The following is a 24,551-nucleotide window of genomic DNA, read 5'->3' on the forward strand; positions in this document are numbered from 1 at the left end:
ACTGTCTCAACACGTACGCAGTTTGGAAGGCGACGACTCTGTTTCAAACAGACTTTATTAGTACATATTAGATACATGGAACTCACTGAACAAATGAAACATTTCTATGAATAAAATAACTTATTGTTTTAAAAGAGAAGAACAAAAGAGGGGGAAGTTCAACGAAAGCTCAGCATGCACCGATCAGCTGATGATATGACGAAGGTTCTTACGGATTCCGAACACAATAACCCAATTAAATAATCAAAATCAAAACTAAAGGAACAGAACAAATCAATAAACACAAAGAATCAAGGCTTTCACAATATCATTGGCTTTTCATTACTCTTAAAATAGACGATCTTTCGATATACTGTATAATCATGTCTGGATGTTCTCCCTGACTGCATATAGTGCACCAAGACTGCTTTCTGAAAAGACTGAGCGTATTACTTGTACAGTGATGTTTAAGGAGGTGGTGGTTGGGTTTAATGTTTTAAATGTAAGTTTGGTAAACACTTATCTCTTTCCCTGATTCGTTACATCCTGTAGTCTAACAGATCTGTGAGAGCCAAGTCAATATATGTACGTACAGAACAGTCTTATCCCCATACGTGTTTCTCCAGATCCAAATGAAGGGAAATCTTCCACCTATAAAAAAAAATGTCTAATTTGCAAACAGATTTAGTAGCCCTGCAATGTAAACTGAATTAAAATACCATTCACCTCAAAGTGTTTCTAAGTTGAAGTAACAAAGCGGAAAAGTCAGTACGGTCCTAGAGACTGGATCTTCACACCATTACATGCAGAAAAGAGTGCAGAGTGATTTTTTTCAGTGGTTGACAGGAAGTAGGCAGAGCTGATGTGCTGATTTTTTTCTGTTTTTCTAGTCGAAGTTGAGCGGGTGGCTGTCGAAGTGGGTGAGCACGTGATTCTCAAACACTTTCTGGTCGCAGTCCAGCGGGAACTGCTCGCTGCACATTGGGCAGATTTTCCAGTGGCTCTCCACATGCTCCTCGAACTTGCTCTGGTCATAGTTGGGTGGGAAGATAACCTCGCACAGCGGACATCGCTTCATGTCCATGCTGCACACGGGCGGGGACGGAGGAGAGAGAGGCAAGGAGAGAAAGCTCACGTAAATAAGCAGCCAAGCGATGATGTAGGCAAACCAGGAGCTCAGGCTAATAAATGGCATCTGTCTGATGCGATGTGGGTGGCCTGCCGCTCAACTAGTGCCAACAAAAGGGGGGTTGTGCAGCAGAACAAACACTAGACACATGTAACAATGCGCAGGTTGAGAAACTGTAGAGCGCAGCAGGCTCGGTACGGCATTTATGAGCGTTTAGGCATGTGAGGGTGCGTTACCTGGGATCAAAGCAGAAGGCTGTTTGTCCATCGTTCACAAATGGACTGTGAGTTTCAGTTGCTGTGGGCTGTTCGTTGGCATCAGCCTGAGAAAAGAAAGGTGGAACATCAGTCCACTGACGTATGGCAAAACTCGAGGGAAAGAAAGAAAAGACAAATGGGAGAGAGGCTTACGTTGTTGTTGTTGTTGCTTTGCTTTTCCTCGGGCTCCTCGTGGCCCTCCGGCCGGCTGTGGTTGCGGGTGGGTTGGATACACACCACATTGCTGTCCCAAGAGGGCGGGCCCACGGGGGGCAGCCTCAGCAGCTGGTCATCTGAGAACTCCTCATCCGCCTCATCTGCCGGGAGACAATTCACCGACATTCAGTGGCTGCAGCTGCGCTGAATAAAAGTCTACAATTGTCGGTGTGGAAGGTTGATGTCACAGTATATGTTACTTTCTGAATGGAAAGCCAACCTTTTGAGTCTGAGATGGAGTAAGGGTTCCCGAACTGCAGCTTGCTGGGGCTCTGAGAGACCAGCAGAGGGGTGGGGGCGTCCTGAGTGTAAGGGACGGGGTACTGCAGGAATAAAGGCACGCTGGACTGGATGCTCTCCAGGCTGCTTTTCTCACCAACCCCCTGGTCGCCCTTCCGGCTGCAGCTGCCCTTCTGGAGTTCCTGTGGCAGACAACAGCATATTTATACTGTATATACATATAGGTTTGTGTGTACATTTATGCCACCATGGTCGGTATATTTTCTGAGGAACTACACATGTGGTTTCATCTCTGTATGCCTCCCAGTCTGTCGAGCCGAGCGACATGCGACTGCTGCAGCTCGTGAGCTCTCGCGTTTTCTCTAGCTCACACAAACAGTTTTAATTAGTGCCTTCATTAAAAGAGAAACTCTTCTCATTTTCAAAAGGGAATAGGACGCCGTGTTTTATTGATGTTAGTTGCAGACGCCAATTTAATTTACAGTCCAAACCTCAAATTGGGTCATTCTGCTCCTCGTAGCTGTAACGGCGTTACCTCCAAGCAATATTCTAGGCCAGCGAGGACCTCGCTGTGGTCCAGAGTAATGGAATGGAAAATAAGAACTCATTTACTTTGCTTCTACAATTAGAGGCAAATTAAACACATACCAGATTGGGAGAGGGAAAACAGCACTTTTCAGGGAATTTTTAGAGTGGAATAAGTCTATAAAAGAGAAAATGAAAGCTAACACTAACCCCTTCCACTTTTTCCTTCTCCTTCACAACAAGTGCTAGTGTGACCTTCAGTTCCTTCAGCTCCCGTCCCTTCTCGGCAACCTGGCTCTGAGGTGAACAAATCAGAGAAACGAAGAGACGATAGCAAACATCCCGCAAATGATACCGCCTTTACTGACCCAAAAAAGACGGCTTATTGTTTGGGTCAGTAAACATCTGATTCCGATGTTCTGGAGTCAGAGGCGAGCGGTTGAACATAACAGTCCCTTTTACATAAGCTGTATTCAGACATGAATTCAAGAAAAGGTCAGTAAAATTGCATCTGGGCAGCAGGAGACTGTCCGGAAAATCTGTGGAACATTCTGTGGCATCTGGGTGGAGCAGCATGGGGCAGGACATGACGAAATGTTTGTTTACAGTCACCAACACATCCACTCGCTCATTCTGAATACTCCTGAGATTTGCCTGGTTTTTTACTTTCACATGGGCTCACTGACATTCTCCGTAAACTTTACTAGGGGGGCCTGGCAGGAAAAGTTGGGGAAACGTCTGAAGCGACATTTGCGTTGTCCCATCCCGCCCCTCCGGAGAAGTTCTGTTCTCTAGCTCTGCGGTTACTTCTGCTGCCGGCATGAAGGCAGAACAACAATGCCCCGTGTAAGGTGTTTGTACCATTTATACAAAACAGCGAGGCAGAATAAAACTGTGACATTTCCACCTTCAACAGGCCATGTATAAAAGGGGCTGTTATCTTTTCTCAATTTTTTTACGTGTGCTTCTGATTGAAAAGCACATCATTGAAACACAGTCAGACCTAGTTGCATGGCATTAATTGATAACACCCATAAAAGGCTTCTCTTTCTCTGAGGGCTGATTTACGTACGGTGCTGCTCAAAGAAAAACAACCTGTTTGAATTCCTCCGGGACACTACGCAAATATCAGCCAGACCCGAGCCAAGCACAGCATTAGCCAGGCAACCGGAGAGGACTCCTCCAAGCCAGGCTTCACTTGTCACCAGAGTCTGACATAAACAGCAGTAAAATGTCGTCTCACAGATAGGCCTTCTCATAAACAACACTGTCAAGAGTAGAGCTGTGCTCAAGGGAAGCGATAGCATCAAAGGCTCAATCCCTGAGCCAGAGCAGCCGTACACAAGAGGTAAAAAAAAACACAGAAGAGTCCAAAGACGGACCTGCTTCAAAGGCAGCAGAGCATCGCCGGCGGCTGCACTCTGGCTACACTGACCTTGTAGCGATCTTCCTCTGCTGCCAGCTGCAGCTTCAGGTTTTCATTGGTCCTCAGCTGCTCCTTAAATTTCACCTCCATTTTGGCCAGCTCATCAGCAAACATGCAGCTACGCTCCTTCTCCTCCTAAAGACCAGTCACACCATGTCATACCTTACATCCAATGTTGGGATACCTGACCAGTAACAGAATGTGGGGGAAAAAATGGTTTCCTTACAACCAGCATCTGCTTGCATTTTCTGTACTTGTCATTTCGGTCAGACGCCTCTCTGCTGATCCCTTTGAGCTTCTCCTGGATGATGGCTTCCAGCATAGGATCAGCAGAGCCGGGACTCCCTGTGAAGACAAGTCATACAGTGAGATGAGGAAAAGCAACCGTACTTGGTTACTTTGTTGTCGGTTCATCTGTTGATAATCAAAATTACAAATTGATTCCATATTATACTTTAATATTACATGATGTTTGAACCCACCAGGGTCTAAAATAAAACAACTGACTGACTGGTATCTAATGTGAAATAAAGTCAAGGCAGCAGCCTAAGATATGATACTGTCGGTAAACCTACAGAGCATTATCAGTTTTTTTTCACTTGATAAGAGAATGCACTTTTTTTTATACAGTTTGGCACAGTGAGATTAAACTTACCTGGCACCGATGTGTCTGGACTCACAGATGCAGGCACAGTTGTGGCATCTTGTGCTGAGCTTCTCTTCAGCTCCTGGGGACAAGAAAAGACCAGGTGAGAAATGAGAGAAGACAAGAGCAACTGAAAACATGACAAACTAACAGTGAAGGAAACAGGCATGAGCTGGACACACACGAGGATCTGTACAAAAATCTAACATGAAAAAATAAAAAACTCAAGCCGAAGAATGCTCCTGAGATTACAACATGACACAATTTTACAAGTTTCGTTGTGTATTTCAAGATGTTTGTGTATTCACTTTACAAAGATGCATTAAAACGTGCATAGTTAGATGACTAATGAATCACACTTTGAATGGTGATAAAGACGAATTTGCCCAATCTCAAGAGTATTTTTCAAACATGTATGTTCCAGAAATTTGATGCAAGTTCTGTTCTGTCACTTGTCAGGGGCCCGTATACAGTTTTGACCTACCCCTTGCTGCTCAGAGAGCTTAAGGACTTGTTTTTGCAGTCGCTGACATTCCTTGTATTTCTCCTTGTAGTGTTCTGCAGCCATGTGAAGCCGCATCTTGAGGTCCTCCACCTCTCGCTGCAGTTCTGCCATGACAGCTGGGTCTGCAGCAGCTTCCTCTTCTGCTTTGGCCTTGTGGCGGAAAAAAAAAACATTAAACACCCCTAACTAATATTGCCTTTATGACTGGGATATCATCTACACTATCTAACAGTTTTTTTATGATTAAAGAGTCAAATGATTTTAGAGTCAAAGAAGCTCTGAACTATGGAAAGAAATAAAGCCTCCTTGAACAACAGAAGCCGTAAAAACCCCTCTGGGACTTTTTCTCTCTCCATTATTTTGTTCTTTATACCCATAACTTAAATAAACCAAAATATATCATACCATCTTTAAATATATATATTGTTTGTGGTTCAATGGCGAGAATTACTGTAAAATGCATTTTACATCTCAACAATAAAAATACAAATCAATTACTTACTTCTATATCATTAAATGAGGAGATTTAATTTATTTGACAGATTGACATGTCATTTTGTATAACTTATCAAAATTAATTTGATATTTTTGCCTACCTTGATACTATACATGTCAAATAATGTCACATAACTAATATATACCCACCCCCACCCACACACCCACCCACCCACACACACACACACACACCCACCCACCCACCCACCCACCCACCCACCCACCCACACCCACACACACACACACACACACACACACACACACACACACACACACACACACACACACACACACACACACACACACACAGACACAGACACAGTTAAATCAGTCCAAGAAGCCTGACATGTAGATTGTCATCATCCTTACTGCTTCTGCTTCTTGCTTGGCCTCCATCTTCATCTGCTCCACGAGACACTCCAAGTGGACGCACTGGGCTTGAGCGTCGGCCTTGGCCTGGAGAAGGGCATCGGCCTCCAGCTTCATGTGGTAGAGCTCAGACATGGTACGGTCGCGGGTCCTGGAGGCGTCGCGCAGCTCTGCGGCCAACAGGGAGGACTGCTGCTGGTTGGCTTGGAGCTGTTCCTCCTTCTGCCGTAGCTGCTCCTTCAGGGCCTTCATGTCTCCCTGCCAGACACAAACATAGTTTAGGTGACGGTTTTCATTTGCATAATCAACAAATAATCTTCAATTTATCATTGGAAGTGAGAATGTGTCAAGTTAAGTGCTGTACATCTCAAAATTTGCCACCGTGTTAAAAAACTAATTTCTTTTTTTTACCAAGGGAGAAACTTTGGCCAGCATCTCTCTGTACTGTTTCTCCTTCTCAGTGAGGCACATCTGCAGGCGTCCCACCTCCTCTTTAAACTGGGCAATGGTGTTCTCCTTGTTAACGTCCACAGACTTCAGCATCTGCAGCTCTGCACTCAGCTTAGTGTTCTCAAGCTCCCGGTTTTTCAGGTGAATCTGGTGCAAACATATGCCCCAACACACAAGGTTATAAATCATGAGAAGTTAGAAAATACAAAGTTGTTGGCTTTTGCCTCATTTATACAACACCAATGTCATGTACCAAAGAGCATATGACTGTTAAAATAAATGTTGCATGAACTCAATTACAAAACAGATATTTAAATAGGCCTATAAAGTTCTCCTTGTGCGACGACCCCACTGTGATGGTGCAAGTTAAATAAGGAATAGGTTTTTTGGCTCCATTTCCATGGCAACAGTGCAGTGTGTGGTACTCCCAGTTCCTGTGTAGTGCCCACCACAACAAAGGGGTAGGAAAACCAGACAGATCAGAGAGGGAACAGAAAAAGACGTACCCTGTTAGACTAAATGTTTGTGAAAGTAAAAGGCAAAGTGTTCCAAGTCTTAGGGGAATAACAGGAAAGAAACAGGAAAGACAAAAAAATTGGACCTCTAATTTTCAAGAATCTATTGTAGCAAAAATATTGTACACTAGAATACCTCTACTAAACTAAAGAGTTGGTGATTGACTTCAGGAGGCCCGGCAGGCACCATCATACGCCGCTGACCATCCATGGCGCTGCTGTGGAGAGGGTCAGTGACATTGAGTTTCTGGGAGTTCACCTTGTGGACAAGTTGGCCCCAACTAGCAAACAGCTCGGCAATAGTTAAAAAAACAAACAGCGACTCCATTCCTTCAAGAGACTTAAGAGGACAAGTCTCCTGATTACAGCCCGTACCACCTTCTACAAGGGCACTTCTGAAAGCATCATAAGCTACGGCGAGCAGGATTGTTGGTGCCCCCGACCCATACTGCAGGACATTCTCCATCAGCCTCCAGCATTGTTGATGATCCCAACCACCCACCTCACAATCAGTTTTTCCCTTCTGGCTTCGGTGAAGAAATAAAAGACGCGTTTTAGCAGAAAAATTGAAGAAAAAAATTGAATCAACATTTAATTTTAGGTGGCAGGGTAGCTATGCTAACATTTTAAAAAATGCTCTGTGAAACACTGGTTCATTAGATGTATTTACAAACACTGGTAGTCAACCCCATTGACATAACCACGTGACATGAACCAGCTGCTACCTCGCCATAGCCGAAACTTCCCTGTTTTGTTATTAATATTCAGGTGATGATACATTTTTTTAAGGATTAACATGGTAAAAGCATAATCACAATGCAGATCTTTTGAGGAAAAATTCATACGAGAAATGTTTCACTACCAACAGCACATTACCTTGTAGAGTTCCTTCTCATCCTTCTCATTCTTGAGATGAGATTCAAGGAGCTCCTTCTCAGCTGCAAGTTTCTTCACTCTGTCTTTGAGACTAAGAAAGGGTCATGAAAATTGTAAGTCACAAATTGTATCAAACATCACAGTGCACATGTTCGTATCATTCGGCCAATTGATCGTGGCCATTATGAGTCCAGGTGAAAAATCTAAATCATCTGTGAATATGCGACTACCCCCTCCCCCCTGAACTCACCTGTCCAGCTCAGTTTCCTTTTGTAGGCCCTTCTGCGTGACACCGATCAGATCCTCCTCCAGCTGAATGACTCTGGCTGTGGCTTCCTCCAGTCTCCTCTTTACCTCCTCTTTCTCCTCCTGCAAGGCCTGGGAGGAATTCTGCACCTCCTAGGGGACAAGCAAAGACAATGTTGGAAACAATCTTGAGACCAAATAAAATACAGAGCATTGGTAATCGACATGATCTAATAAAAAGTATAATCGTTTTCACTCATAGAGTAAAGAATATACTCTTAAATCTAGATGAGGTTAAAACTAACATTTTAAAAAAAAAATTTTTTTTTTTAAAAAGATAGCTCCAAAGTATTTCATTTTCCATCTCTGTCTTTGACTGTGAGCTTGTGGAAAATGTGTGTGAAACATAAAAAGTTAATTGTCTTTGAAAGGCGAGTCTAAATCAAAATGAACATTATGCCTCAATGCAGTTTTCAATATTAAAAGATGACGTCAAAAAAGCAAAAGGAAATATTATTTTTTTTACAGTTTGTTTATAGGCAGAATTTCTGAATTTTTATATTCACAGCACATAAAAATATCATATAAAAGTATAGTAATAAAATTAACAGCCACAAATTCTGTGATCATGTGTTTATCTGAATGGCGTTTCAAACCCAGATTTATGACAGAGGACAGCAATATGAATTATTACTGACACTGCTTTTAAGACTTAATGTTATGCAATAAAAAGGCTGAATTACAACTTTGATAATACAGACATTCATATCTGTCAGAGTGTGATTTATACTTTTAGTGGCTCATGTGTTTGAATAGCGATGCATGTTTTCAGTCTTTCGCTAGGGGGTGCTAAGAGACTATTTGGCCAAATGTAAAACTTTACTTGGACTAACAACAACAATAAGACAAGCGCATAAATCACATAAAACCATTATTTTGGCATCTGCAGCTAAATTTAAGTACAAAGGCATGATACAACAAAAAAGGAAAAAAAGCTTTTTGTTCCATTGGCCAAATCTGCAAGTTCTACAAAAGCTAGAAACATGACTTTTTCCCTTCTTTCTCGCTCCTTTTGCTTACTTGGTTCTCTCTTCTCAGCTGGACACAAGTCTCTTTCTCCTGCTCACACTCTTTCTGCAGACTCTCCTTCTCAGCTTCCAGTTGCTCCTTCTCCTGCTGCAGGAGGGCTATGTTTTTGACCAGCTCTACTTTCTCTCTCTGGGCTTCTTCCATCTTTTGCTGCACAGAAAGATGAATTGTTCAACATGTTTGGGACATTCACATGACAATTCGCAGCCAAAACGAGACCCGTGAAAACACTTGCGTATTAAGTTGCTCTTCTGAGGAACACACTACCTCGAGGAACCCGGCCTTGGTGGTGACCACCAGGATGTCAGAGTTGCATTCATCCTCCACAGTCAGCAGCTCGTCCTCTGAAGGGCTGTTAGCACGGAACAGGAACGGCGTGCTAGCGCCACGTATCTCACCTTTGTGGGTCACGTAACAGAACTGGTAGAACTCGCCGTCGTCGTTGGGAACATAGTATCCTGGGGAAGAATGACACCAGATGAATGATGAGTGCACACCAGTATGAATAAGCGGAGCAAAAATATTTGTGTACAACCCCAAATTCATCTCAGTCCATAAATGTATTTAAACTGAACTGTTATCACAAAATTTTATCTTAACGTTGACATAAAATGCAGAGATGTAAAAGCTGCAGTAAATGTTTTGCTGTAGTGATTCAGACATCTTGTGGGCTTGAATTTAAAAAACAAATGAGACATGCCTTTCCTTCCTTTGTGTCAGTCTCAATTACTCTATAAAAGTTCTAAAAAAACACCTAACTAAAATGTCTCTCGCACCAGAACAGAGATCCATGGGCAACGTTTCTCATTTCACTTCATTCACTGACGGCACTAAAGTTTTTACAATCCTCAAAACAGACCTCAGATATGTGTTTGTTAAAAGGTGTCAAGCTTATATAAAACCATGGCATGATCTTACCCTGGAAGACCACTGTTCTGTTGACTGCGGTGCCCTCCACATAGTTTTCAGGAAGAGGTGACCACAAGAATGTGTAATAGTCCCTCGCTGTGCTCCAACCGACCTGTTAGACATTGTGGGGGAATCAATTCAACCAGGCGCTCTCACCACATCAGTGTGAGATAATAACAATGGAGGATTAACCGGCTCCATAGAATCCACACTGCCACCTCCAAAATATCTCAAACTGGTTAATTACAGAAATCGTGGGGTTTTCAATCTTTGGGAGAATGAAGCAAGACTATGCCTAATTCCACTTTTTGTCTAGGAAGAATAATGTTCATTTCTGAAAACCACTCCAACTCCTGGCCGCCATGTGTACGTCATCCAGCCTTTGTCGTGAACAAGCCCAACTGTGGAAATGTAGCTACAACTCACTTCTAACAGGAAAGGGAAAATAGGTGAAAATTTTATACATAGGCAACTTGAAAATGCAAACCAAAATGTAATTATATGTATTTTATGTGTTGCTAACTGATGGCTGATGATGAGGGAGTCCAGAAAATACATCCATAACTTCAGCCCGGTGCCATAAAACTGTCAGAGGAAATCAGAGTCACATTGAGTGGGCTGGCTTCCAGTGTGCACAATCACACACACGCATCCACAACAAGCCCGGCCAAACTACCCCATTACCACAGCCTCTGCCACAGAACATAGATTAAAGTTGTGTGATGTGACTTTCAAAGTGTTTTGCCTAAACTATATTTTAAATATTCATGCCAACAGATCGCGTTTAAATTTATACTTTTGCGACAGATGTTGCTTTTGATGTCGGCAAGATTCCCCCCCCCCTGGCTAGTCTATCCTCTAACCTGTTCACAAACACCCTGCGGCTACAATATTGCGAGTGTTCATCAGAGCCAGAGATAGAGGGCCCTGCCGCTCCAAAACCCCCAATTGTTACCGGCGCATTTCCAGCCTCCAGCAGTAAAGAACAGGAAGCAATTAAAACATGCACCTAGTTAGTGAGTGTCATTACTGAGGGCTAGTGTTCACCAGTCCACTCATTAGAGCCGCAGAGGTGGTGGTGGTGGTGGTGGGTGAAAACTCTGAGAGGAACTCTTTCACTCACCACAGACTGGTCCGCAATGTGTATAAATAGAGTAGTAGAGGAAGAGGAGGGAGCGGTGGGGTAGAAATACAAGTAAAAACTGGACTGGTTACTCAAGCATCAACACCGGCAACACTGCAACCTCCTAAAAACAACAGTTACAAAATGATCATAAAGCAAAGCAAATCATGTTTTAATTTAAGCTTAAATTTTGGCCAGCGTCATACTTTCTGCAGTGACGCCAATGGGAGCCGGTGTCAAAGTTGCTGCAGGAGGTAATGGCTTGTCAGTCAGACTGGGTAAATTCAGGAGGCAAGTTGCTCATGAATCACACAGAGAGGCCGCGCTCAGAGACAAGTTAATTATAAAGCTGTTCTTGGTTTGTCCTGGGCCACTGTGACAACCTCTCCCAACAACATTCCTCCATGTAGCCGAGAACAGCTCACATCAGGCAGTATGGTAAATGTTCCAACATCAAAGGGCCGACGGCTGCTTTTGTCCGTGAGCAAATAAGAACCTGTCTCCCATCTATTTATCAGCATGCTTAGTTTCTCTCGCCACGTCAACTTGTGTTATTAGCCATTCATAAATTCTTATAGGCCGACATGAAACAGGGTAAGAATCTGGGAAAAAATCAATTTAGTCATTTAATTTAATTTTTTAGTTTTGAACCAAAGTTACTGACAGTTGTGCTGACAGCTCACATCAACTGAAGGAACCACAAGACATTTTCTAGTTTTACACTTATCTAGACATATTTGGAACATACTCTATATATCAGCTAGATTAAAAACCCTTGCCAAAGTAATATCACTCCTTATGATCTACAACAGAAGCTGCTCTGCTTGACTGCGTACCAATGTTGCATGAGGAGCTGACACAGATGATGCACAGCACATCCAGGTATCCCTGTGCATGCAAGCACAAGAACTTGGCCCTCGAATGTTTCATCTGTCAGCGATGCCAAGAACATTTACAGGATTTATGATCCTGCACTCGGGCCTTTTCAGCTCAGCTCTTTATTTTAGAGGCTCAAGAATTTAGCAAAATCTGTACTGCCAGAGTTGCTGCCTACCTTGAGGCTAAACACACTGTGATGTGGCATCCAGCCATAACAATGTGCTGAATCCAGGGTTTAAACAGCCTCCAGACATTAGCCTGACATGACTTCATGTTCCTGTGAGCTTGGCAAAAACCTATGCATACATCAAATCTCTCAAATCTACAAAAACATCAGATGTAGCACATTCTAATCTAAACATATGAATCGTTTTTATTGAGACAGAATAAGTATAAAGTTTCCATCAACTTTACAAATGTCGACGTGATGAAAAAGGTTTAGACAATCCTTCTTGGCTGACTTCGCGGCATTACCGCAAGCTACCAGAATAAGTGCAGGATGACAGTGTATTTCTGACTTCCAGCAAATGAGCAAACAGGAACCATTGCAACCACAACAGACAAACACTTTTTATTTTGATCTTGTGTGATTTAATTCCAGTTTCCATCTAATTTCTGGTCCCGTTGGTCTAGACAAACCTGGAGCCGCAGGCTTCTTCCTAAATCCACGATTCACTACAGATGAGGCTAAAATAAATGACTGCCACTGTATTTGGTTTAATGTGCTCTTATAACAAGATCCATGTGGGCCTTTCAAATGTGTGGTGGGGGTCAAAATGCTCCATTAAGTCTGCCATGTTCATGTTTCAAGTAAACATGACAATGGCTGACTTGGAATTTCTTAATTTTCCTTCCTCAAAATAATAATTCTGAGGCCACTGGCACATATTTATCCTTTGTAAGTTAAGTCAGATAGCAAAGATTTCGTTGTTCCACATTAATATTAATTTTCTCCCAATGATTGATTTTCTAATACACTGAATAGGGATATTCACCTTGAAAATGCCAACCCAGTCCTTTGGATTTGGTTTGATGAACTGCGTCAGGGTATAGTGGCACTCCAGTGCGGCATGTGGCAGGTAACTCTTCCCCACATTTTGGAAGATGACGTGGGCAAAGTTGGATGTGTCCATGTTGTTGCTTAATAAGGTCCCGTCCGGGAACAGTGCCATAAATCACTCAGTAGTGGCTACACAGGAAGGAGACAAGCAACAAAATGAATTGTTAGAAAAATCAGTAACCACGGAAAGAAATAAAATAACACTCTTTATAATGACTGCAATGACGGAGAATAACAGACAATGGTCTGCTAATGGCAATATAAGTTCACAGATGATTCACTTATAGTGAGATAGTGCAAACTTTTTTTCTTGAGGTCAAGTGTTCATTGTTTAGTCAGCAACAATTTTGAAAGAGGATTTGAAGGAACTTCAAACTTCATCTACAGCTGCAACAGCAAATCTATATTTTCAACAAAAGTATACATTTGGTTGGCTATGGACAGGGTGTGTCCTTTCTCCCTGTGAGGGACAGTTCAGACTTACACGTTCAGGGAGTGCTTGTCCTTTTTATGCCCATACAAACTTTCTGTGGTCTTTTAATTGTTGCAGTTCATTAGATGTATTTACAAATGACTGGAGGCAAAATCGTTATAAATGTGACATGGTCATAAATGTCATATACTGCTGAAACACAGTCATACAGATAATGATGATGACAGGTATACACAGCCAAAGGATTATGTAACAATGTGACAACAAGCTTTTGGCGACATTTTCCTTCCTCAAGTTCAATAGATAAACAGCTGTTCCAAATGAAATCTGATATATACTCTACTACTACTTGAGTTTCCTAAATTCAATGAATGCAGGTAAATAAGTGGTTTCATTTTGTTAACAGTGACACTGGATCTGTTACTAGGACTAGCATGTAAAAATCAAACAAGCCAAATCACACCAGTCTGTGCTGGACCCAAACACATTGGAACCTGTGATAATCAATTTATGAACGACCGGTCAACTGTGCTAACCTATCAATAGTAGAAATAGATTTTCTAGATGAATACAAATTCGCTATCAAAAGGTTCAGTGTGTAGGAATTAGTGTTACCTAGCAGGGGCCTGGACTACGGAGCGAGTTAAACATACCCAGGATAAAATTGACCATCCTGGAGAACCTGTACTACGAAGCTGGATATCAACTGTCTCAGTCAACCCTGGGTTTTCCTGTCCGGTTACAATCACATTCATGTGGTAGAGACAGAGTCGGTCATTACTAGCAACACCATCAGAACCATAAACAAAGTTTTCAATATGAAACAAAAAGAAACGCAGGTACGGGCAGGTCAATTTGGTTTAAGCGACATGTAAAGTGACATTCTACAATGTGAAATGTAAATAATAAGATAATAAAATAAAATGATCAAACAACTGAAACAGAAAATAAAACACTCAAACAATAATTTTCTAAATTTAAAGTCAGCCCATAAATATTATGTAAATAAGCACAAGAATTTATCAAGTTTACTATTTTGCCCTTTTGTCTGATGATGATCAATCTATGATGAAGAGAAGCTGAAGTAATGTAAGGCCGTTTCTGCTGCTGAAGCAGCAGAGAAAAGTTAATGTGTGATGAGGTCAATCACACTGAACAGTTCATTCATGATCATGAGAAATATTGATCAGTGTGTGGATTATTGTTCAAATAAAGATAGTATTACGTATTTATTACAATTTATCATCAATGTCTCCTCCTGTTGTTCCGAGCTGCAGTAAAAGAATAAGAAAGTAAAACACTGTCTGGGGATCAAATTATCTTTATTAATTTCAAATGAAGCTCTAATATTAATGAGTCTATGTATTTATGAAGTGTGATAAACTCTCCCTCCGTTCTTTAGAAACTGTCTTAAAAGAAATGTTTTAATGGTCAAGATTCTTATTGTGGTTAACTGGCTTGGATCCAGACTTAAAACTCTTAATAAAAGGATTTTATGAAATGTCAATGGAGTGAGTGAATCAGAAATTCACTTCCAACACCATTCTAAAAAGAGGGCGGTCACTGTTGGGCTCAATAACTGCTGCGCTTTATAATTGGTTGTCCAGTGATCTGATTGGTCAGTAGTTGGGCTGATGACTGGCTTTTATCTCTTATCTCCAACTTCACCTGCTCCGGAGCAGGTTAGCAATTCAGCATAAGTTACCATGGTGATTTGCCCCGGTTAGAAGAGAACCAGCTTCCTATGACGGAAAACCCAGAGATAACCCTGAATCCTGCCTCTGGAATGTCATATGAGATGATACTGTCAATAACAATCACTGTGACCGGTCGATCAACTTTACCTGCCTCAAACTTTTACTGGCCCAGAGGCATTGTTTAAGTATGTAAGGTACATCAAATTACTATCATAATTAAGATGACCGTATAGAAACAGTCTTCTTGATACAGCAGACATTTAGTTAAAAAAATGACACTACAAGGCCACGTGATTAAAATGAGCTCTACATCAAGTAGTATTTTCCATTTGGGGCCTCAGCTGACAGAATTTTGAACGACGTAATTAGGCCTGTGAAAACCAAAATACCTCCTCGGATGATCAGAAACTCTTAACATCGTTGTCGACTACAACAATCACCGAAGGTATCAACCTGACGTGTAGTTTGTCAACAGCACCCAGTAGTGGCTGAAATCGACAAGCGTCAACTACAAACTACGTGGCGAGGCCTGATGTGAAACTGATCATATCTGGCTAAAGTTAGCTAAGCAGCTAGCTAGCTCTTTCGTTAGCCACATACTTGACAAGACAACTACACTGGCAGAGAGCAGAACACAGACACATTTGTTCCTAGGAAATGTTTTGACCACTGATTAAAATATCCACTTCACATATAGAAACTGTACACAAAGTACACAGCGTTACGTTAGTCACGTCACTACGCCCTCAACGAAGCAGGAGCGGCGGAGAGCACTGCTGTAAACTGCAGGACAAGGTTAGCTAACGTAATCGGTTAGCAACGCGGTCTCTCGAGGTACCGCCTAAAAACTAGAGTCAAACGATCTTTATCGGTCACATTTATGGAATAAATCCCGAACATACCTTGTTGTCATGCTGAACAGACGCTAGAATCCGAGTGTATCATGAAAACAATTGTTGACGCAGTTCAATGCTTTCCCCCAGCCCTCTTCCTGGAATAATAACATTACGTCACTTCCGGAAAGGGACCTTGGGGATCCCACTGAGGAAAAACCCAAATGACAACAGAGAAATAAAGCCGCAAATAATTGCATAATTATAGTAAATGAAACATCGATCCAAGTATGGGCCAGATTTGTGAAAAAGTACATAATTATTATAGCGTTTTGTCATGTATCCACAGACAGTACATGAAACATTTAAAAGCTTATTTTCTAAAACTAATATGATAAGCAGTGGCGGAATGTAACTAACTGAAGAACCTATGTGCATTTTACTTGCTTATCTTCTGCTACACCATATTTCGCAGCATTAGTTGGTTGTTACTTTGTATATAAATATATCATCCTAGTTTAGGTCTGTATCAAACAAAAGTAGCACATTTCTTTGTACACCGGGAACATTTTGTTACAATACATCACAATGTAATCATGACACCAATTTAGTGTTATCTGTTTTAAATTTTCTAAAATTAATATTATAATATATATGTACATATATATACATATGTAGTCTTACTTTTGAACTCCCACCACTGGGGGACCTGTTGAAAAACCGTCACTCTCTCAGTAAATTATGATAATGTACATTGTTGGTCATAAATATGCTCACTATGAAGGAAATGTAACAAATCTGATGATATGGAAGCCTGGGGATCGATCAATATGACCGTTTAGCCACAGTTATAACAATAATAATAATAATACATTTCATTTATAGAGCACTTTTCATTGCTAAAAGCAGAGACAACAAATATTTTCTAAACGAATGGAGATTATACCCTATTTGTTTTTTATATACGTATTTTCAATAATAAAAAAAACACCTCGTATCCTCGAAACAAGTTTTTTTTCTGTGATTGGTGGGTGTGTCAGAGTTTTTACCCAATCAGCAGACGTGTGTATAACCCTGCCGCATTAAAAGCCAATGCGCATGCGTATCAACGTGCCACCGTTTCAACAACCATTTATGCTACGTTTTAATTTATGTTTATATGATATATTATAGGAACTTATTGTCGTTATTATGACACACCCATAGGCTGAACGTGTCCATGTACCTACCGCTTGTACATATCCGAGTCCCGCCCCCTACAGCTCATTGGCTGAATTTAGGCAAGCCCTGCGGTGCAGCTCTGTTTCCTGATTGGACGGAAGAACCGTCATTAAATTACGTAGTGCGACGGGACGACGTCACACGCAAGATCAAGAGGGAAGAAGTATGGCCGCTGTGTTGAGAGGGTCTCGCTATCTAGTTGGAAGGTGCAGCAAGCATGTTGACTTTCTGTGTGGTAAGCAGTACAAACTCAGACTCTGTTCACACTGTACACGGTGTATTGTTACTTTAGAAGCTCTACGTCTTGTCACGCCTCGGGCTTTTTAAAAAAACGTTTGAAGACTCGAAGAAGTTTGGCTAGCTTGTGTTTGCTCTGTTGGCCGCTGCTACTTCAGGGTCTCCTGGTAGAAATTAACTGTTCAATGAAGTTCTGTGCCAACTCGTTGTCGGGCCGTTTACCAGAGCTACGCACATTCAACAAATGTTATGTCTCCGCTTTAATGTTTCATAACGCTGTCCTGCTCCGCACTGTATGCCTGTTTTGACTTAAGGCACATTATGTAATATCAGTCACCCTGCACTTTGTGGAAAGATGGCAGGTGGCTCTGACTTAGTAAAACTCCTCAACTTAAAGGATCTTCTACGAGGGAAAAAAAGAGCTCGTTTTCCTGCTAAAACCTGTTGTTGCTCTTTGAGGTTGCATAGCATTGTGGTATCATTTAGCTAACTATATGTGTGTGAACAAATATTAGTTATACAATTCGAGTGTATACTCAGTACTTTTTGCTAGTTTGAAGATGACCTTAACGAGTAAAACAGTATCTCTCTGAACCATGTCTGTTAACATTGAAATAAATGTGTTATGAAAGAATGACCTTTTATTCTTAAGTAAGCATTGAAAAACCCTAGGTATGATTACATAAGATGACTTTGACTCTTAAGGGCAACTACATCTGGTTAAGATGCAAGTCAAATATAAATGGCACTCTTGGCCTTGGTAAGAGGTTACAGCTAAGCGAGGTTTTGTACTGCCTGAAAGTATCCAAATACAATCTAAATGGATATTTAAATTAAAAAATGTGTCTAGTAAAAATGTTTGTATTTTTTCCACACCTGTATTATGTGACGAGGATTATTTGTCTCGTCATTGATCTATTTGGCTGTTATGTTATCATGTAGTCTCCACGAGGTCTATGGCCTCAAAGACACAGGTGGGGTTTGTTGGTCTGGGCAACATGGGAAACCCAATGGCAAAGAACTTGCTGAAGCACGGATACCCAGTCATTGCCACAGATGTGTTCCCAGAGTCCTGCAAGGAAATACAAGAGATGGGTGCACAGGTGGGACAGTAAAATACACAAGTCTTTTTTAATTTTCTGCACCCTTTTTCTTTTTTATTCTCTTCTAACCCTGGGACCTTGTGTGTTCTCTCAGATTGTAGATAATCCTGCTGAGGTAGCAGACAAGGCTGACCGCATCATCACAATGCTCCCCTCTAGTCCCAATGTCGTAGATGTGTATACTGGACCTAATGGCATTCTCAAGTACACTCTGGTTTCTCTTTTAATATGATTAAGATAAACCTAATGCCATCATCCCAGATTCTGTAAAGAAAGTTTTGTATGATTTTTTTCCACAGAAAGGTAAAGAAAGGCTCCCTCCTCATCGACTCCAGCACCATCGACCCAGCTGTTTCAAAAGAGATGGCTGCCGCTGCAGAGAAGATGGGCGCAGTTTTTATGGATGCACCTGTATCAGGAGGTACGTTTTACATTTTTGATTATAATTTAGGTTGTATCATTTACGTTGCAATGCGCCCTCTGACCATAAACTGTCTACATGCATACAGTTGTCAATATATCTGGTTTCCTTCATCTAATACTAAGACGGTTGTACAACACTCCTGCATTAAAAGCTAACTTTGTTAAGGTTCCGTTATTGTTTAAACTGTTTGTTATTCACAAATGATGGATGCAGCAGGAGATTGTCTGAGTCAGACACTTTATACCATCAGGAAAATTTGCGGAACATTCTGTGGCATGTGCTGGAGGCAGGGCATGATAAGTCCGCTGCGGAGAGAGCAGTGTCATCAACACGCTCACTGTAAATTTTCTTGACATTTTCTGAAAATTTAACATGGGTGGCTGGCAGGAAAATTACAGAAAATGTGTAGAGCAACATTTGCGGAGCTTCGAGTTCTCACATAAAGCCCCCACAGGAAAAAAGTTCAGGAAATATCTGGACTTCAGGGCATGCCTGACAGCAGCTATAGGGAGAGCGGAGGGGGATGACATGCAGTAAATTGTCAACAAGCTCAGAGTCGCACTGAGTATCTTTTGCTTGAGTGCACATATGCCTGTGTGGTACACGCCGTAACCATTCAGCAATCAGATCGCTCAGAACTTATGGTAATCTTTGAGGCCCTTGTGAATTTTTGAACTGTATTGCATTATACTTTAAGGTTCATCTAATATTTAGTCCACAATCTCTGAGTAGGTGAAATAAAATCTGTGGAAATATGTATTAATTTGTGTTATTTAGCAAGTAGTCCCCCTGGCAAATCAAGCATTCCTTCAATTTTAGTGTGGAAAATGTCTACCTTTTTGTGTCATGGCGTCCAGTATGTCTTACCACATTCCTCATGGGTTATATATTGGAAAGGGCTCTTATTTACATGGAATCTGTCATTACATTAACTGTACTCACCATCTACTTTATTGTTATGTTAGGTTAAACTTTAACTGTTTGGTGGTGGCTGTACTGTACTATTCAGTACTGCCACCTATGCAGTTTTTTGCTGAAGCACTAGTTAATAAAGTGCACCAATAACAGTATCTATGTATCTGAGGAGGAGGATGCGCTGCTTCTGCCTGCACAAATGTTTCTAACTGTAAAGTGTTTGCTCTCTGACTTTCTTGGGGGTCCACACAGAAACAGGGTTTGTTTGAACTTGGCCTCGTCAACGTCAGGACAGCCACTTTGTTTGAATTGGAGTTGGTCCATTTTATGGTCTGGCCTTAAAGATTAGTGATGATTTATATGCTTCCGTCCTGTGGTAGTGCACATGGATTAAAGTTGTCCTGCTTTCTGCCTTGAACATTGTGTGTGTGTGTGTGTGTGTGCGCGTTCATGTGTGTGGTAGCAGCACTTTAACCAGTGCAAACTGAACTGTGTCATTCTGTAATACGTCACGTCAATCACCAGGCTTTTGCTCCTAAATGAACCTTTTTGAACACGTCTTTCTGTCTGTGGCTGTACAGAAATCAAGAGAAGTACAGTGGCGTGGTAGTGACTGTTTAACCAGTGCGGTTAAAGCTTTAACATAAAAGCACACATGGTGGTGGGGATGTAATTGAGTCAGCATGTGTCTCAGAGTTGTTTCTGTGTGAAAAAATGTCAGGGCCAAATGAGATAACTGCCATCTTTCATTTTTCCTCAGAATGCTCAGAAATATCTCAAATTGAGACTTGTTAAACTTTTAAACATGGTAATTTCCTGGGGAGAGGATTCTGGGATATCTCCGAGAGGGGAATGACCACACGGTTTTCCAGTAAACATTCAGTAACAATGAAAAGACCAAGTTTGACAAAAATGGCTGCAGGTCAGGCTTTTTTTTCTTTTCTTTTTTTAAGAAAAGAGGTTTTTTTGCTTTGCCCCCCAGAACAAATACTAAATAAAGGAAGTCGTTTATTTTGCTTTAGCTGGTGAAAAAAACAAGGCCTCTCTAGTTACAGTTCTCCGTTTACACTTTAAATGCTTCTGTGAAGGTTTAGTAGTTGCACAGTTGAGAGGAATGCTTCCACTGGAGAAAATCCAACAACGTTTTTTATGTAATTGTAACCAAAGGGCATGTTGCCTATGTAGTAGACGTATAGTTATTGTGTAGCTCAAGTAAGAAATGCACCTTTTCTCCTCCTCTTTTGAAGCAAGGACTGGTTATTTTTGAGAGATCTTTAAATTTTTCTCCTTTCAGAGCATGTTGTAATATTTTGAGTTGCTTTGATAATGAATAGATTGGGAAAATAATGTAGATAATTACTCCAGCAGTTCAATCTCAAATTCATTTCCCCTCCATTCTGTGCTGCATCTCTAAAATCACTCAGGATCAGTTTTTGGTGTTGTCCTCAAAGTCACACACTGGATGTGTATGTGAGCCTCATACAATTACACTAAATCCAACATATTTTATAATGCACTTTCTCCATTTTTACAGCAGAAGTCTCAGTGTCAACTTTAAACTCAGTTGTTAAATGTTGTTTTTCAATTGACTGCTATTCTTTGTAAATTTTGAATCATCGCCCATGCTTTTGTTCTAACTCCCACCTGTCTCCACCAGTTTAGTCTTTCCACATCTCACTTATCACAAAACGCTACTGCAGACTGCTAACAGAGACTGACGGAGAGGGAAACGTATAGGACACATTTTTGGGGCTTTTTTCCTCCATTAGCTTCCTGTAAACCAACTACGTTGGTTAATTTCTTGGTAACCATGTGGCTTGCACCTGGTTGTCCTGTGTTGCTGAGCTTTTAACCCCATGTCAACCTGAAATGTACAAATAGATCCAGAAACAGCTGTTTCCTAAATGTAGGCAAAGGCTTTTTATAGCACAGTCCCAAAGTTCTGCAAGCCATAGTTCTTATCATCCACATTTAAATATTTTTATTTTATTTTAGAGATAGACTTGCTTCTCAAATTTGAATGGCTATATTTTCCCATTTATTGTTTATCACGTGGAAATTCCTATTTTTCTTCTTTTATTCTTAATTGATGTAGCATTTAATTTCATTTTGAGAGTTTTAGGTCCTCTACATTAATAGCAAGTTTGTCCCTGTAGTACCAAGCTACAGCAAAGGAAAAGGATTTTTAAAAATCACTGAAATTAATGTTCAAATTAATATCCACAAATTGATTAATTAATTCTAGCTTATGCTCAGACTCTTTTACATTACATAAATATATTTTGTAGCCAACTGATTGCTATTTTTGATGAAATCTTTTTATCTATTACATGGACATTTAAACTTATATTTATTTAATTATCTCCCTATTGAATCTCAATGAAATAATTTTTTTTGTTTGTACATTGGTTGTCAAAGCTTTGTCCATCTGGAAAATGAACAGTAGTGACATAGAATGTGTGGCCCATACAGTGTTGTCACATGACAAAATTTGAATTTAAATTTTTAAAAAATGTATTTGTTTTAATACTGTGCCAAACATGCATCATGAATATTGGTAGCTGATATATCATATATGATTACCTTCAGACTGCTTTTATTTAAATGGATGAGACTCTGAGAAAATTCCCACCATCACTGCATGGTTCGTTCTATGTAAACATGGTATCCCATTCTCAGGTGTTGGTGCCGCTAGTTCGGGAAAACTAACTTTTATGGTCGGAGGAGCAGAGGAGGAATTTACTGCAGCCAAAGAGCTGCTGAGCTGCATGGGAGCCAACGTGGTCTACTGCGGTCAAGTCGGAACTGGACAGGTATGAGCTGATATTTCATATTTACCCGGAAATATCGGGATGCAGTTAAAGTGTGTTTTTGTTTTAAATTATGCATGTTCAGTTTGTAGTTTTTGTATTTGTTTGTCACTTGTATGAATAAAATTTTCAATGAGTACTTAACCTGGTGTTGAGGTGACTGAACACTCATACTGTATCTTTCGCAGGCTGCCAAAATATGTAACAACATGCTTTTAGCCATTGGAATGATTGGCACTTCAGAGACAATGAACTTGGGAATCAGGTGAACACCGTCTTGGTAACAAATAACATTAAACTCATTTCTAAATCATGTCGCCATATGCCACTGCGATATATTTTCTGAAACATGAAGTATGTCTCTGCTCACAGACTTGGGCTCGATCCCAAACTGTTGGCCAAAATCCTGAACATGAGTTCAGGCCGTTGCTGGTCTAGTGACACCTACAACCCTGTGCCTGGAGTCATGGAGGGAGTCCCCTCTGGGAATAACTACCAGGGAGGCTTTGGCACCCAGCTGATGGCGAAGGTCAGTTTGAAGTCGGTGTTAACCTCCATTTCCTCAGCCTGCATTTCGCTTTGGGCATTTGTGTTTCCACAAAAGTTTTATCCGTATGGTTTTGTTCATGTTGCCCTTGTCATCACAAAAACGAGGTACTTAAATCATATTTTATGACCATAAAAATTTCTTTCCTCTTATTATTGTAGAGAAATTATTATTGCCTACTGTCACAATTACTTTTTAGCTAAAAAGATATATTCATCTTTTGATTTTAAGTGGATTTTCCTTTTCCATTCGTATATTATGTATCAGATTTATCATATGTCCGTCAGGGACTAATTTCTGTGTCGGACATCATGCATGTAACAGTGACTTTAGTGACTTGTTTCTTTTTAAAGAAGAAAAGTTTCTGTCTTGGGTCACATCTTAAAATGGTGCAGTGAACTATTCAGCTGCAGTTTACATCCCTCTTGAAAGAGAATGGAGCCCATATTATTACGACAAAAAGAAAAACTCCCTGTGATGTGTGGAATGGTGGTTTTCCGTTTAAGAGTTTAATTTTCCGCTCAATAGGTTTTTCTAATATATGTTTGCGTTTTTTTAGGACTTGGGCCTCGCACAGAACACGGCGACGAACACAAAGACTCCTGTCCCCCTCGGCTCCTTAGCCCATCAGATCTACCGTATGATGTGTGCACGTGGTTACGCCAGCAAGGATTTCTCCTCCGTATTCCAGTTCTTGCGTGAGGAGGAGGGTCAGTAATGTCAGCCCCCACCCTGTCCACAGCCTTGCCAGGCCTGGCCCTACACTAGTGTAGTTGGGAGGGGGTGCATTTCACCCTCAGGACTTCCTCTTTGTTTTTTCTTTACTTTTTTTCAAAGTTGTGAAAGACATGAAGCTCACGAGCGAGCTCCAAGAAAGATACTGTGAGCACTTAACTCCTATTGGAAAAATCGTGTTTCCTGTGTGATCTGTAGTCTTTTTTTTTAAATAAAACACTCCTTTCAATTTTATAAGCAAGTGGATTGTCAGACATGCAGATGTGGATTCAGAAGATGAGCAGAATCTCTGCAGTGGCCGCTTTGCAGATCGCATTACTTCAGACGCAAAGAGTGTGGTGGGAATCTGTGGTGTTAAGAATGAAAAATCATTAGCTCTGTTTGTCGAGACAAAACGTCCGTTTAGTCTCCGCATATTTATCTTTTTGTTAGTTGCCCTTTTTTTTTCCTGCGATTATTTCTCTTGGAATTGGAAATGTTACTGTTGGAGAAGGGTGTGTCATATGGGATCCTGTTAGGAAATAAAGACGTGATGTCTGAAACTTTGTACAATATTAATTTAACACCTGCCTTTTACAGTAACTCCTGAAATAATTTTAAGTCTGGAAGCATCGTGTTCATTCCGCTGATTTGTTGCTGCAATGTCAAATTATGTTTTTGCC

The 24,551-nt window shown here is 40.9% G+C and overlaps 2 protein-coding genes across 7 annotated transcripts; one reads left to right on the plus strand and one right to left on the minus strand.

The window, feature by feature from the left end:
- Window positions 1-37: 37 nt before the first annotated feature.
- On the minus strand, window positions 38-16,118 carry tax1bp1b (Tax1 (human T-cell leukemia virus type I) binding protein 1b). 4 transcript variants are annotated; one of them, XM_035628892.2, is made up of 19 exons: window positions 15,967-16,048; window positions 14,021-14,098; window positions 12,870-13,063; window positions 9,882-9,984; window positions 9,231-9,421; window positions 8,955-9,113; window positions 7,879-8,027; window positions 7,629-7,719; window positions 6,199-6,384; window positions 5,788-6,045; window positions 4,903-5,073; window positions 4,428-4,500; window positions 3,999-4,117; window positions 3,782-3,907; window positions 2,557-2,643; window positions 1,802-2,003; window positions 1,519-1,682; window positions 1,345-1,430; window positions 38-1,064 (listed from the first exon to the last, which is right to left on the minus strand). In XM_035628892.2, the coding sequence occupies exons 3-19, from the start codon at window positions 13,044-13,046 to the stop codon at window positions 866-868; spliced, it is 2,541 nt and encodes an 846-aa protein (XP_035484785.1). In that variant the 5' UTR covers window positions 13,047-13,063; window positions 14,021-14,098; window positions 15,967-16,048; the 3' UTR covers window positions 38-865. The 4 variants fall into 4 exon arrangements, with proteins under 4 accessions (XP_035484785.1, XP_035484776.1, XP_035484805.1 ...); XM_035628883.2 differs by lacking the exon at window positions 14,021-14,098 and having other exon boundaries at window positions 15,967-16,118; XM_035628912.2 differs by lacking the exons at window positions 3,782-3,907; window positions 14,021-14,098 and having other exon boundaries at window positions 15,967-16,118.
- hibadhb (3-hydroxyisobutyrate dehydrogenase b) lies at window positions 15,119-24,431 on the plus strand. 3 transcript variants are annotated; one of them, XM_035629024.2, is made up of 8 exons: window positions 15,119-15,249; window positions 18,298-18,458; window positions 18,553-18,662; window positions 18,758-18,879; window positions 22,477-22,610; window positions 22,796-22,872; window positions 22,980-23,136; window positions 23,714-24,431. In XM_035629024.2, the coding sequence occupies exons 2-8, from the start codon at window positions 18,312-18,314 to the stop codon at window positions 23,870-23,872; spliced, it is 906 nt and encodes a 301-aa protein (XP_035484917.1). In that variant the 5' UTR covers window positions 15,119-15,249; window positions 18,298-18,311; the 3' UTR covers window positions 23,873-24,431. The 3 variants fall into 3 exon arrangements, with proteins under 3 accessions (XP_035484917.1, XP_035484925.1, XP_035484907.1); XM_035629032.2 differs by having other exon boundaries at window positions 15,236-15,258; XM_035629014.2 differs by lacking the exon at window positions 15,119-15,249 and adding an exon at window positions 17,197-17,353.
- The last annotated feature ends 120 nt before the right edge of the window (window positions 24,432-24,551 follow it).

The sequence above is a fragment of the Scophthalmus maximus genome, chromosome 1 (genome assembly GCF_022379125.1).
Source record: "Scophthalmus maximus strain ysfricsl-2021 chromosome 1, ASM2237912v1, whole genome shotgun sequence".
In the NCBI taxonomy this organism is placed as follows: Eukaryota; Metazoa; Chordata; class Actinopteri; order Pleuronectiformes; family Scophthalmidae; genus Scophthalmus; species Scophthalmus maximus.